Raw genomic sequence first — 13587 nt, 5'->3', positions numbered from 1 at the left:
CTTGCGTCGGCCCTTTAATATCAGAGGAACGAAAAAAACCATGTATCTTTGTTTTCCGCAGTTACAATGCGCTTTGATTTCAAAACACACAACGAAACAAAAAGGATAAAAATCAGACTATTGCAATACGAAAACTCTAAATTGAAGTGTTCAACTGTTCAACTCCCTGTCTGTAACCAGTTCTATGAACAGTTCTACTAGCAAACGTAGCGCACATGGTAATCAATAAATAATGTTTGCCGTGTGTGCTACTTTTGCTGGTAGAAAAAGTATGTCACACTGTTTTGAAAACTGGTTACAGAAAGTGTGTTCAAACGTTGAACACTTTAATTTAGAATGAAGACAAAATAAAAACAAGGGCGTGACAAAGCACTACCCTCACATGTGCTATATTACACAATATGTACAGAACGGATTTGTACAGACTTGTTATTTTGGTCTCAATGACGTAAGTTCCCACAGATGAGTTTTTTTTTCAAGCAAGGTGAAAGCAGTTCCTCTGTTTTAGAAAGCACCATTTCTTTGATTGTCACAACACACCGTGCGAAGTATGAAACAAATGAAGTATCTATGTACATGTCTGTTACAAAATGCGAGTTATTAGACATAACATTTTCTTTCAAAATCGCATGCAGACACACACACCACTTACAGAACTCTTCCACTTCAATCGCTTTCTTAAAGGGGTAGTGTCAGAAAGAGAGCAACACAAAACTGCATACAATGGCGAGACGTAAATACTTTCGCTTTGCTTTATCAACCGGCAGCAGTTTGCTCAGCTTATTTTTGTTTTTATTTTTGATACTTCGTCCTTTACCAGATACTCCCGATGATTATTTAAAACCTTCACCGTGCTTCGTGGGTCGTGGACGACCCAGAGCCTCACAGAATCGTCTTTATCTCTGAAACTATTTGGAGTTTTTAATTGAAACTTCATGTAGTCTTTAACCTTCGCCCGACGTCGTTATCGACTACAAACGGAAGACATCGTGGGGCCGTGCGGACCCATGCTTCTCAAAGAAGGAAAATAGACCGTAGACCCATGCTTTCCAAAGAAGCAAAAACGTGCATCCCCTTCCGTAGACGCCGTGATTAAATTTTCGCGAGAAGTAATTAAATTGAATTATTATTTTAATTATTAACGTGCGGACTAAAGCTTCTCAAAAAAGGAAATACCTGCATACCCTTCTGTAGACGTCGTGGGGTCGTGTGGACCCACTTTGTTATTGTATGGATCCTTCTTTGAGAAACATGGGTCCGCACGGCCCCACGATGTCTTCCGTGTGTAGTCTAAATTTGACCTTTGTTTTTTTAATTACTTCTCGCTGAAATGTAATGATCTTTTAGGACATAAGAGCTTTTTATGTGCCTGAGGCATTCTTAAAAGCTCATTAAAAAAATTCCAACTAGTTTAAGAGATATTTGCAATTAAACACCCTTCTGGGTCCACACGGACCCACGACCACCGGCGAAGGTTAATCACCATACGACCTTCCCATTGCCCAACGTTTGAAAGATTATCTTTGTAAACTAACAAATAAACGATGACGTAATTTGAACTACACAGTCCGGATGATGTGGGTCGTGGACGACCCATATGGAATCATGAAAGGAATGTTGCGTTGTTTATCCTTATTCGGATGGCGTGGGTCGTGTACGACCCATACTCTGCAAAGAGGCGGCGAAACGTTTATCCCTTTTTGGATGGCGTGCACGGGTCGTGTACGACTCATACTTTTGTACGTTGAATCCTTCTTTGAAAAGTATGGGTCGTCCACGACCCACATCATCCGGACTGTGTAGTCCAACGCGTGATCCGGTGAAGGTTAAATCAGCTCATGCAAACGATGCTGAACAAATTTGCTACTGGGAGCGGTATTCCAGCGTAAAACCTGTGATCCTTTCGTCTGAGCAAGCAATGCTTTCTTCTCTCGATTCTGTCTTTACCTTCACGTTCAGGAGCAAAGGTCAAAACTTTCTGTCTCGAAGGTAATTCTTTAAGTAACTTACTCACAGCAACATTCTCCATTTCCCAAATAAACAGAACACAATGTGATATTTTGACTTAATTTATCCTTTCAAACACGGTGATTTATTCTTTGTACACGCTTAATCAGCTCAGTCACACCATGCGTCATAATTTTTAGAGTAACAAAAACACACAAAACATGGTAACATAGTATACATTATTGCGCAAGCGGAATAAACACTCTCATTGAAATCCAGCTTATTGTTTACAGTGTAACGCTGAAGTAATAACAGTACAATGGAAAACACTTGATCTTGGGACGTTTTTTTTTCAGAACGTGCGGTAAGAACAGCAAGCCACCCAGGGAAAATTTTGCTTCACAAAGGAGCATTCCATTTCCATTCTAATCCCGTTATTGTCATCCATGTGGCACAATGACAAAATAAAAATAACCACCATCAAAATCTTACGCTTCCACGATCTGCACAGTGGCGATTCTAACAATCCCCAAACCACAAATGTGAGTCTTATCTCCTAGAGATCGCCCAGCAAAGACGTCTTATTGTTGTCACAGGAACCGAAACTGGTTTGACGAACACGATTCAAGCCGCCGCGGCCGTTCCGGCGATTGAGGTTTGAATCACTGATTCGCGAGGCCGGCTCCAGCCTGAGGAGGGAGTCACCGGCGTTAAGGTTCCTGTCTTGGACAGAGCTGGGTCTCTCTCGGTCAACGTCCACCCTGCTGAGCGAAGGGCCCAGCAGAGAGTCAATGGCCGAGGCCGCCTCTGCCCGCGGGTCGGGGAATTCCCCTTCCAGGACCAGAGGGGCGTGCGGGTCGACATCCACTTCACTGTATATCTCTACCATGTTGTCCGGCTGTTGCGGGGCGCCGATCAGCATACTGGACAGTACTTCCGTGATCCCAATCATGCCGGGGGAATCCTCGGGGGTTTCCGCTTCCTGGGTGAGGACGGTGGTGTTGGTGGTGGAGGGAAGTGGCGCGCTCGTGGCTTCCTCCCCAGCGACGAAGGCCACAGTGTGGTCTGGAGGGAACTGCCGGTTGTTGAGCGGGGGGGCCGGCCCGCAGTACACGGGGCTCTGGTCCATGAACCGAATGTGCAGCTCCGACACAGAAGCGGCTGGTCGGGTGCCCATGGCGGTGGTGTCCACCCGCAAGAAGTCCGGACTGCGTTTGGTGAAGTGCATGGAGCTACTTAAGCCGTGTTGCAGCGGGTCTGTCTGGTGGAGCTCCTCGCACGACAGATTCTCCAGGCTGTCGTGAAAAGCGTTCATCACCTCAACCCTGCTGCTCTTAGTGCCCTCGCCCCTCGCCACGGCGCCGGCCCCGCCCCCTCCACCCGCCTCCTGGCACGAGGCAGTGCCATTGTGCAGGGGGAAGGCGGAAGAGGAGGTGGGGCAGAACAGACTTCGTGAAGGTTTTGGGCCCAGAGCGCTGGACACGTTGTAGGAGTGGGTGGCGGTGGTCTGCCGCACGTTCTTGTGCGGGTTGAACACCACGATGTACACCTTGGGCGCGAACAGGCAGAACAGAGACACCGTGGCGCTGATGCCTACCGTCATGCACAGTGACGTCACCTCGATCTGAAAAGGGGAAAAGAATGATGTCATTTTGATATGAAAGTTTATGCTGAAGTTACACTCGTCCTTGAAAAAAGAAGATGCATATGACTAAAATGCCAAAAGGTGCTCACCGAACAGAAGACGGTCTTTTCTTCAAATAACAATATTTCCAAAATTTGCTGAAAATGGGTGAATATATGTATGCATGAATGTGCAAATATATAGTGGTAATAATTTCGTTTATATGACTTGAAAGGTTATTAATTTATCTTTGTTAAAAGTCAAATCAAACACCAAAACTATCAATTCGAAAACGGACATCGCAATACCTCGTGTGCTAAGCATGCCACAACAAAACTACAACAAAACACAACTGCCTTGCATTTCAATTGATCAAACGCTTAAAACCTCGTTTAACAGCCGAAAGTAAACGGCAAATCTTAATCTTGACAGAATGTTTATTTTTCGATGACTGAATTTCGGAATTTCGATATGTCGAACGCAAGATGTGTCGTCATACTGGCAACAACGTGTTTTTTTTCTTCGTTCATGGGCTAAGACTCCCACGTTCACTCATGTTTTTTAGCACGAGTGGAGTTTTACGTGTATGACCGTTTTTACCCCACCAGTCAGGCAGCATACGCCGATTTCGGAGAAGGAACTCTGACATGGATTACAGGATCTTTTCCGTGCGCACTTGGTCTTGTGCTTGCCTGTACGCACGAAGGGGGTTAAGTCACTAGCAGGTCTGCACATAAATTGACCTGGGAGATCGGAAAAACGTTTCAATCTCGGCTATTTGCGCTTTGAAAAACTTTTGATTTGACACTAACATGTCAACCGATAACAGTGTATAATGCTGCTGTATTTCAAGTAATCCATTAAAGTCTGCAGACTTTTGATAAGCATTTTGAAAACGACCTGCAATTGTCGTAATATATTGTGTTCGACATTCAACCGGTTATGTTTGCTTAAAGACAAAATGTACAAGACAAGTACAATGCTCTACTATAGAAATGTGTGTAATTTCAAAGCTCGTGCTATAAACGCGTTGAAGAAAATGACAATTTTCCAAATTTTTATCCAGACGTGACCCGCTGTGACCTTGAAATTTGACAGAATTCAACCAAGAGGTCACTTTTGTTTTTAGATTTCATCAACATTCTGAAAGTATGAAACGTGTAATGGATCTAGCTTTGAAACATGTAAGACTGTTAGACAACAACAATGTTATAGTTTGGAAAGGAACTTTAACCTCGCTGTGACCTTGACATTTAATGAGGTTTAATGCAACCTGCACCATACTTGGGGGTCATCAAACTTTGGAAGTGTGCCAAGTTTCAAAGCCCTCGCTTAAAAAACATGCGAGATAATCTCAATGCTACGATTCAGCGCCTGGTGAATGCGTGTTGAATGATATAACGACCACAATTTTTGTTATTTGTAAAATTATTTGGGTAATTTAGTTTTTTCTTTGCATAATGGGGTTCCAGCATCTGTTGTCTTAACACAAATCACAACATTTGACTTATTTTTCATCTTTTATCTTTATGCGGCAGAATGGCTAAGGTCCTGTACGTTGTGACACGGGGTTGGATTCAAACCCATGACACGCGGATCACAAGTCCAGTGCTCTACCAACTGAGCTACCGAGCCGTATGCTTGCAGTTAAAGACATACGATATCGATTTAAAAAACCAAAACGTCTCTTTTTTAGCCTCTCTTTCGAAGTGACATCTCTGACGTTAAAAGACAAACAAAGTTCGAAAAGACGTCATAATGTGAATGATGGTGTCACGTAAAAATGCTGTCTCTAAACTTCTCATGCATGTCTCCCGAGGAAGTGACAACGAATTTCGAGAACGAAGTTGGTCTCGGTGACTTCAACAATTAAAGCAGCAGAAAGTTGTGCATGTATCGGTATTGTATATAATTAAAAACATGCAAATACGTAGGCACGGAACACGCATGCTCGAGAAAACCAAACCCTAAAATGTAACATGTTTTCTTCAGAAACAAATTTACTCCACATCGTTGGAAACCCCTGCGAACACACTTCAAGGTTTATCATACACTGGTGCTTGTTTGGAGCACACATCGATTACATTAGTTCAGCTTTTCACGTTTACCACGCCAGTCTTATCAAACACGGGAGAGAGCGGGAACTATGAAATATGTTTTCCCCAAGCAGCAAATAAGCGAAATTAACACATTTAATCAATCTGTCGAACTCACAGAATGATACTGAACGCATTGCATTTCACGAAGACAATGCTTTACGATTTACCCAGACTGAAAGCGCTGAGTTCACGTGGAAAACGTGATCGCTTCAAGTGACAAGCCAGTGTAGCACAGTAGTGTACAGCGCGTAACAGGCAAGCGCGCTTTTCTTTATTCTTTTCATCGAGTTTGTTTTTAATCCAAACAAAACATATTTCTCTGTTTTTGGAATTTGGAATCAGGAAACTATAAGGGATATAAGGAAATAATTTCTCAATAGATTACTAAATTAATATTTTTAATGAGACTTTTTTGATTTTTGAAGACCAAACTCCTTAATTGATTATTTAGCTTCCAAGCTGAAATGCAATCTCATAGTCCGGGCTTCGTTGAAGATTTCTTGACCAAAATGTCAATCAATTTGATCGAAAAATGAGGGCGTCAAAGTGCCGCCTCAACTGTCACTTAAAGCCGAATATGACAGCATCAAGACATTTATCGAAAAAGGGAAACAATTGTCCGGGGGTATCATCTGGACACATTTTTTTTATGAAGATCGATCCAGTAGTTTCCTCGGCATCGGTCTACACACACACACACACACACACACACACACACACACACACACACACACACACACACACACACACACACACCACGCCGAACCTCGTATCGATTTCCAGTCTATGTTAAAACATGAGTCAAAACTGAAACGTTTTCCCAATCGTATAAAACAATTCATGTCCAATATAGGCATTTAACCCCCTAATTTTCGTTCTTACACGAAATGCAAAAAATGCATAGACACAAGAAGTAAAAGAATGAAACAATTATGAGTGACGCGACACTGTCGTTGCTCATTATTCAAAGAGATTATAGCCCACCTTTGAAAAAACCTGAAAACAGTGAAAAAAGACATTTTAAATCAAAGTAAAAATTATCGGCCGCTGATCGCTTGAAGTGACAAGCCAGTATAGCGCAGTGTGAGTGTGTGTGTGTGTGTGTGTGTGTGTGTGTGTGTGTGTGTGTGTGTGTGTGTGTGTGTGTGTGTGTGTGTGTGAGAGAGAGAGAGAGCGAGCGTGTGTGTGTGTGTGTGTGTGTGTGTGTATTAATGTATGTATTTATGTACTAGATGAATACCCGCTTCGCCGGGTAGCCGGCTTCGCCGGGTGAGTGGCGCACCGTACGCCGGCTTCGCCGGGTACCCGGCTTCATACCCGGCTTTGCCAGGAAGAAGTAGAGCCGAATACCTGAATGACTATTGAAAAAAATGGTCTCAGTTCGCGGATTCACTCAGACTCAGCATGTAACCTCTACATGTATGTATGTATGTATGTATGTATGTATGTATGTATGTATGTATGTATGTATGTATGTATGTATGTATGTATGTATGTATGTATGTATGTATGTATGTATGTATGTATCAGTGATGTTCCGAGGCGTCGGTCATCGGTCATAGACCGATTTAGGTTGTAAAATGACCGATTGCAAACACCTCTGTCCCGTCAAATGTCCGATCCGATCGCGAAGTCAGCGGTCATTGTCCGATAGTATTACGTCTAGAGCGGTCACTGCAAGAAGAATCTGTACAAACTGAAGTATCAAACCCCGTTAAAACGAGTTCGAATCGGGGCCTACTTGAACTTCAATTTTCACTCTCGGTCGAACAATAACACAAGGGACGCAACTCTCGACCGAACAATATTACAAGAGCCACAAATCTCGCTACTTTTGACAGCGACACTTTACTTCCGCCGCCACATTTCTGCAAAGATGCCGCCGAAAGCTAAAAAAAACTGTCATATCGCAGGGATACCCCAGGGACAGTTTTGTTTCTCTGCGGCAGCTGATTGCTAAGTTCCACGGAGCTGCCTTCCCACACCTCACGACGCTTGCGGAAATCGCACTCGTCTTGCCAGTCCATACAGCTGATGTGGAAAGAGGCTTCAGTGCCCAGAACAATATCTTGACCGCGAAGAGAAACCGCCTGCTCACTGAGACACAGAACATGTTGTTGAAGCAGAAGATAGAGGGGGAGAAGGAGAGGGATGATCAATACCTTTTTGACATTGTTTGCAGATGGAAGTGTGTCAGTGTGTGTGAAAGATCACTTATGACATTCTGAAGCATGTGTCTGTGTGTGTGAAAGTAACCCTACTGAACACTGTTGCATTTAAAATATTAAAATAAATTTGGAACTGTTCAGTTTTTATTTGCCTTTATTCTCAGTCATCTAAAAAGGTTAGGTGCCATGATTGGTTCGCTTGATCTGAATGTCCTATTGTTTTTTTGTAGTCAGGACATGATGTCCTATTAGTTTTTTGATTCAGGACATTTTGTCCTGTTGCCCTCCAGTCCTAGGAACATCACTGATGTATGTATGTATGTATGTATGTATGTATGTATGTATGTATGTACGTACGTACGTATGTATGTATGTATGTATGTATGTATGTTTGTATGTATGCATGTATGTATGTGCGCGTGTGTACGTACGTGCAAGCGTGTATGTCCGTGTGTATGTGGTGTCTGTCTATGTAGGGATATGTGTGTGTGTGTGTGTGTGTGTGTGTGTGTGTGTGTGTGTGTGTGTGTGTGTGTATGTGTGTGTGTGTGTGTGTCTGTGTGTGTGCGAGCGTACGCTTGTGTTCTAGTAAGACCTATAACACTGACCTTGAAGTCGTGGTTGGCGCCGAAGTAGATGGGGACGAAGGCGCACCAGACGATGCACGTGCTGTACATGGCGAAGGCGATGTACTTGGCCTCGTTGAAGTTCTGCGGGATGTTGCGCGTCTTGAAGGCGTAGACCGTGCACAGCACGATCAGGAACATGTTGTAGAATAGCGAGATCATGGTGGCCACCTGGCTGGCGCTGCACATCTTCACCATGGTGTCCCGCGCGTGCAGGCGGTACTCCACGGCCGGCTTCTCAAAGCCCAGCCAGGTCAGGCCGCCCACGATCTGCACGGACACCAGGCAGGAGCAGATGAGGATCTGGGAGCGCGGGGAGGTATAGGACGGCCGCTTGACCATGGCCTTGATGCCCACGTTAAAGATACGGTAGATGCGGTTGGTCTTTGTCAGCAGACCCGCGTAGATGAAGCACAGGGACACGCCGACCCCGAGGCGGATGATGGCGCACACGGCAGGGCAGGGTCTCAACAGCATCAGGAGAGCCGTAACGTAGGCCAGGAAGATGCCCAGCAGCAGCAGGTAGCAGAGCTCCCGGCCCGAGGCCATGATGACCGGCGTGTCGTTGTAGCGGATGAAGACGGCGAGCACGAAGCCCGTGGAAATGATGCCGAGGACGCAGAAGGCCGCGGGGATGAGGAACCAGAAGGAGGTGAAGTCGATGTAGACCTCAGGCAGAAGCACGCACCCTGTGCGGTTGTCGCTGGGCTTGGACAGCTTGTCGCACTTCTGACAGTGCTCCTCGTCCTGAGATGAGAACAACGTATGCAGACCTGTTTACCCCCATAAGTGTTTTGGAGTAATGCTCAGCCCCAAAAATAGTAATCCTGGCACAAAAATAGTAATCATCCAGCATTCGTCGCCAATTACAACGCACATGACAACTGTGTCTGCGAAACGCAATCATGCACATATATCCATCATTCACACATCAGTCAGTTTTTGTAGTCATCATAATTTCAAAGAAGATCACATCAAAAGCACATGCATCACTGATTCTTTTTCGTTTGCTCGTAGTAGGCCTTTTTCAGTGTGTCAAGCGCTTCTCTACTGTACTTGCGCTTGCCGAATGAGTGAGGGCGAGACTTCACCACTAGAATAAGGCTCTCCAGCGTCTCATCAGACAGACATGATCTCTGGTCAGTCCTGTGCTTTTTCACCCCATTTTGCCATTGAAAAAAAACAATGCCAAACATGTGAATAGATAAAAAATAAAAAAATAAAAATAATTTTTTTTTTCTTTACATTTTTTTTTGTTTTTTGAAAATCGTAGTCTTGACACGGATAGCGGAATGGCGTATTTTTTTTCAGAAAATCGTAAGGGTAAACAGGTCTGCGTATGGTTACACTTACAGGCATAGTCGGTTTAACATTTCAGATCTGGTCAGGCGTTTACGTGGGATATGCAACCTTCCCTTAGACACACACCAAAAATCAACAATCTCACTCATTTCTGAGCAGAGTTGTAATTTTTTAATTTCTTGTAAAAAAAATCATTGTTTCACGGGAGAAACTGTGCATCAAATGCATTAATCCAAAAACAAGAAAAGTAATTTATTTGAACTGTTAATCAAAGACAAAACAAAAAAAATCAGTAGACTAAGTGGTCTTTGAATTGGACAGGACAAACACATGATAAAACAAATAATGAACAAAAACGTTAACTTAAGGGCCCAGTACTACCTGGACTGTCATCAAAAATCACTTTTTTACATTCAAAGTTGTGTTTATGTTTTTCTAATGTAAAATTGGCTGAAATTTATTAATCCGTTGGAATTTTTAACCTAAGTATGACCGTTTTTGAGATATATCACTGCAAAGAGGGGGTATAAATGCTGACTTTTGAAAATCTGGCCCACAAAATCGCAAATCAACACCCCAACACAAAAAAGTAAAATAATTTACATATTCTCAGCAACTTAATCAGCTTTACAAAAGGCGTGCAAAACTGACCAGGGAAGAAGCACATCAAGAGAAAGAAGGATTTCCTTATCTGGCTGGTGCTTATTAGCTCAAGATATCAGGTAAGAGAGATAATGTGTGGTTTTTTTGCCAAATCAGTTTTAGGGTAGAAAAGTTCGTGAAATTTTGACATTTTCGTCACTTTACGAAAGATAACTACAAAACTATTAAAGATACAGTGTTGCCATTTTGCACAGTTATTTTGGGTATGATGCTTGGTTGCTGGAACCTCTAATAATGAATGTAGATAGAACAGAACTCCAATATGAATTTTTTCAAGTTGTAAATATTGACTGGTTTTTTAATCGAAAATGAAAAATCAACGAAAATTCCCTCAATGATGATAATCACTTTCTTTGAGGTTCCAGCAATTCAACCTTATGTTTAAAACAACTTTGCAAAATACCATCACCCTTCTTTAACTGGGTTGGCCTGTATCTTTTGTGAAGTGTGGGATATGAACGACAAATCGGTCCGGGCAAAGTTTTTTCAATATTTTTTTTGTGCATCTATTATTTATGTTTGTCAAAATGTGTTTATGTCTGCTGAATGTTTACTATGTCTAGAAACTGTGGTCAAAATTTGAAGGTTCTATCTGCATTTTTAGGTTTTTTAGTAAAATTTAAAAAAAACCCACCCGCGTTCAGGTAGTACTGGGCCCTTGATAAAGCGAGAATCCTTACTTAAAGGCATATGTACGCGCTCCCGTGTTTACAAAGTGTAGTTTGCCGATAATCGATGTGAAACGCACCATAAGACCATGTAATGACGATATGTCGCCATGCGCGGACCATAATACATGGATTACAGCTTGTTCTAGCCTCTGAAAAAGTGAGGATGTCAACAAAGCCGCGGTGTGAGCTCCCTTGCATCAACGTTACATGTGTTGCCAAATCTATAAATAGGACGATCCAGATCAAAATGAAAATTAACATATCTCAACATTGAAGGGGTCCTAGACCACAATATTTTGCAGGGAACTTAATTTAGCATGTCTCCAGCTGTTGGTAAAGCAATTAGCGTGTATAGTCATCGAGTACATATGCCTTTAAATGAGAGTTAACGCTTTTGTCTGCAGTTAATGTGTTAAACGAGTTATTGACTACATATTATATCTTACAGAGGGAAAAGAATTTAGACTTGTCCTGCTGAACAATATTTGACAGACGAAACGTGAGTAACTGGTCTTTTAAACTTATGGCTATAACGTGTTTCCCCTAGTAAAGAAACACAAAAAAACAAAGGCTACAATAACCCTAATGCATATAACCTTTTTAAAAGTTGCACAAACTTTTTTTCTCTCCGGAACATTGCATAACAACAGAACAAAAACCTGTAACAATCCAACATTTAACTCAAAGTACCACTAGTATACATAGGCAAAACATATTGTTAAAGTTTCAAAGCAATCCACCAAGTCATTGCTTTTTGTTATAATACCCTTCAAAATTGACTCAAAAACTCGTTGAAGTTCTGCGGGATGTTGCGCGTCTTGAAGGCGTAGACCGAGCACAGCACGATCAGGAACACGATTGATATTGATTTGTATTTGTTATCAAATCGTACTGTGAGGTTACCAAAATGAAAATTCGGGCTGCTGTCTCACTGGGTTGATGAAGATGTGGTTTTGTTTGTTAGAGTGTTCTGTTTTCTTTTGTTACGTTATTGAGATCACTGTGTGCTGTGCCTGCGTACACTCTCATTGTGCGTGTGGTTGAATGTGTGACTTAATTGTGTATTTTGTTAGCTTAAACGCCCTATGGGACTAAAGCCGAAATAAATCCTTCAAACCTTGGTACGGCTATACCCATATTTTCTTTGTGCGTGCTTTTGTGTATGGCAAAACATTCGGAAAATTTCGAAGCAATCCACCAAGTTATCACTGAAAAACAGCGCTTCTTGTCATGATACGCCTCAAAATTGACGCAAAAACCCCCGTTTTTGACCGCTCATGCGATGCGATCGACACCTGCTTCAGTGGGAATAGCATAGCACACGAAATACGCAAGCTAGCTGAAAGGCACACTCAGCTTCACGTAAACCATCAGTTTCTGGTCACAGACACTGTCAGGATTTTACACACAGTACAAACACCCTTTCGTTTAAACACTCACCGCTTGAGAACATCCTTGGTGCCCTCCGTAAAGAGCGCGCGGGCATTTTTCAAAGAAATTATTTTTGCGTGGTCAGCCGAATTGTCGGACGCCTCGTTTTGGCGCTAGAACTAACTTTTAAAATCTAAATAAAAAAAATTGACAGCTTCTAACACAAACATTCTTAAATCATAAAAGATTTCTTTTTTAGTCAAGACAAGATCAGTAAGGGAAAGTCGCCAATCCCGGAACAGTCGGCCAACTTGGAACACCTCAATATGCGATCAACGGGGAACAATTCATGAACAATTGTTTTGCAGAAATGTCTAGTGACATTCCTTGATATTATTTCAGCAAAAAAAATGACTACCGCGGCAACAACAAAAAAAATGGTACGTTTTTTAAACTTTTCTTCCTTCTTCTTCTTATTTCTACCGTCTACAATTCGTATTATTACTCTTTATCTATATACGTTCACGTAAAATGTTGATTGCTGTGATAAACCTTCATAGATTTGCAATAACTTGAACGGAAAAAAAGATTTGAAACGTCACGTGTATCCAACAGAAAAACGCCAAATCCATGCAGGTGCCATGCGGCAATGATGGAACACATAAGAGAGGCAAACATGGAACAGTGTTCCAGCTTTGCCGCATTCTGTTCCATCTTACCCTCGTCAAACAATAAACAGAAAACTTCTGTTTTATTCACGTATTCAATTCTCTTTTCGGTTTTGTTGTGTTTTTCCTTTCTATAAGTTTTATTGAATGATTGATTGATTTGTTTGACAGTATTATGAGACCCGAACGGCGGTGGTTACCAGAAGAAATGGGCTGCGCTTTGTCTGCAGTGATAACCGGAGATATGGGTTTGCGTTGCGCATCAAGAGCATATGGTGTTACTGTCACAACTCTTAAAAGTCATTTTGAAGGAAACAAACAAATTTGCAAAAGAAGAAGTAAAGTTCACAGGAAGACCTTCTACATTAACACCAGAGATAGAACAAGAACTAATCAATAGCATTCTTCAAGCTGAAATAAATTTGCCAAAGTCACCCCCATCGTTGTT

General features: G+C 42.3%; 1 protein-coding gene across 1 annotated transcript in view; it reads right to left on the bottom strand.

The window, feature by feature from the left end:
• Positions 1-2003: 2003 nt before the first annotated feature.
• LOC138965566 (metabotropic glutamate receptor 7-like) overlaps positions 2004-13587 on the bottom strand; it is a 50121-nt gene continuing 38537 nt past the window's right edge. The window contains exons 11-12 of the mRNA XM_070337751.1: positions 8447-9211; positions 2004-3571 (exon numbers count right to left, since the gene is read on the bottom strand). Of these exons, the coding sequence (XP_070193852.1) occupies positions 2504-3571; positions 8447-9211 (1833 nt within the window). The 3' untranslated portion in view covers positions 2004-2503. The remainder of the gene's footprint in view (positions 3572-8446; positions 9212-13587) is intronic.

This window comes from Littorina saxatilis, linkage group LG4 (assembly GCF_037325665.1).
Source record: "Littorina saxatilis isolate snail1 linkage group LG4, US_GU_Lsax_2.0, whole genome shotgun sequence".
NCBI lineage: Eukaryota > Metazoa > Mollusca > Gastropoda > Littorinimorpha > Littorinidae > Littorina > Littorina saxatilis.
The sequence above is the reverse complement of the archived record's forward strand: the minus strand, read 5'-3'. Positions and strand labels throughout refer to the sequence as shown.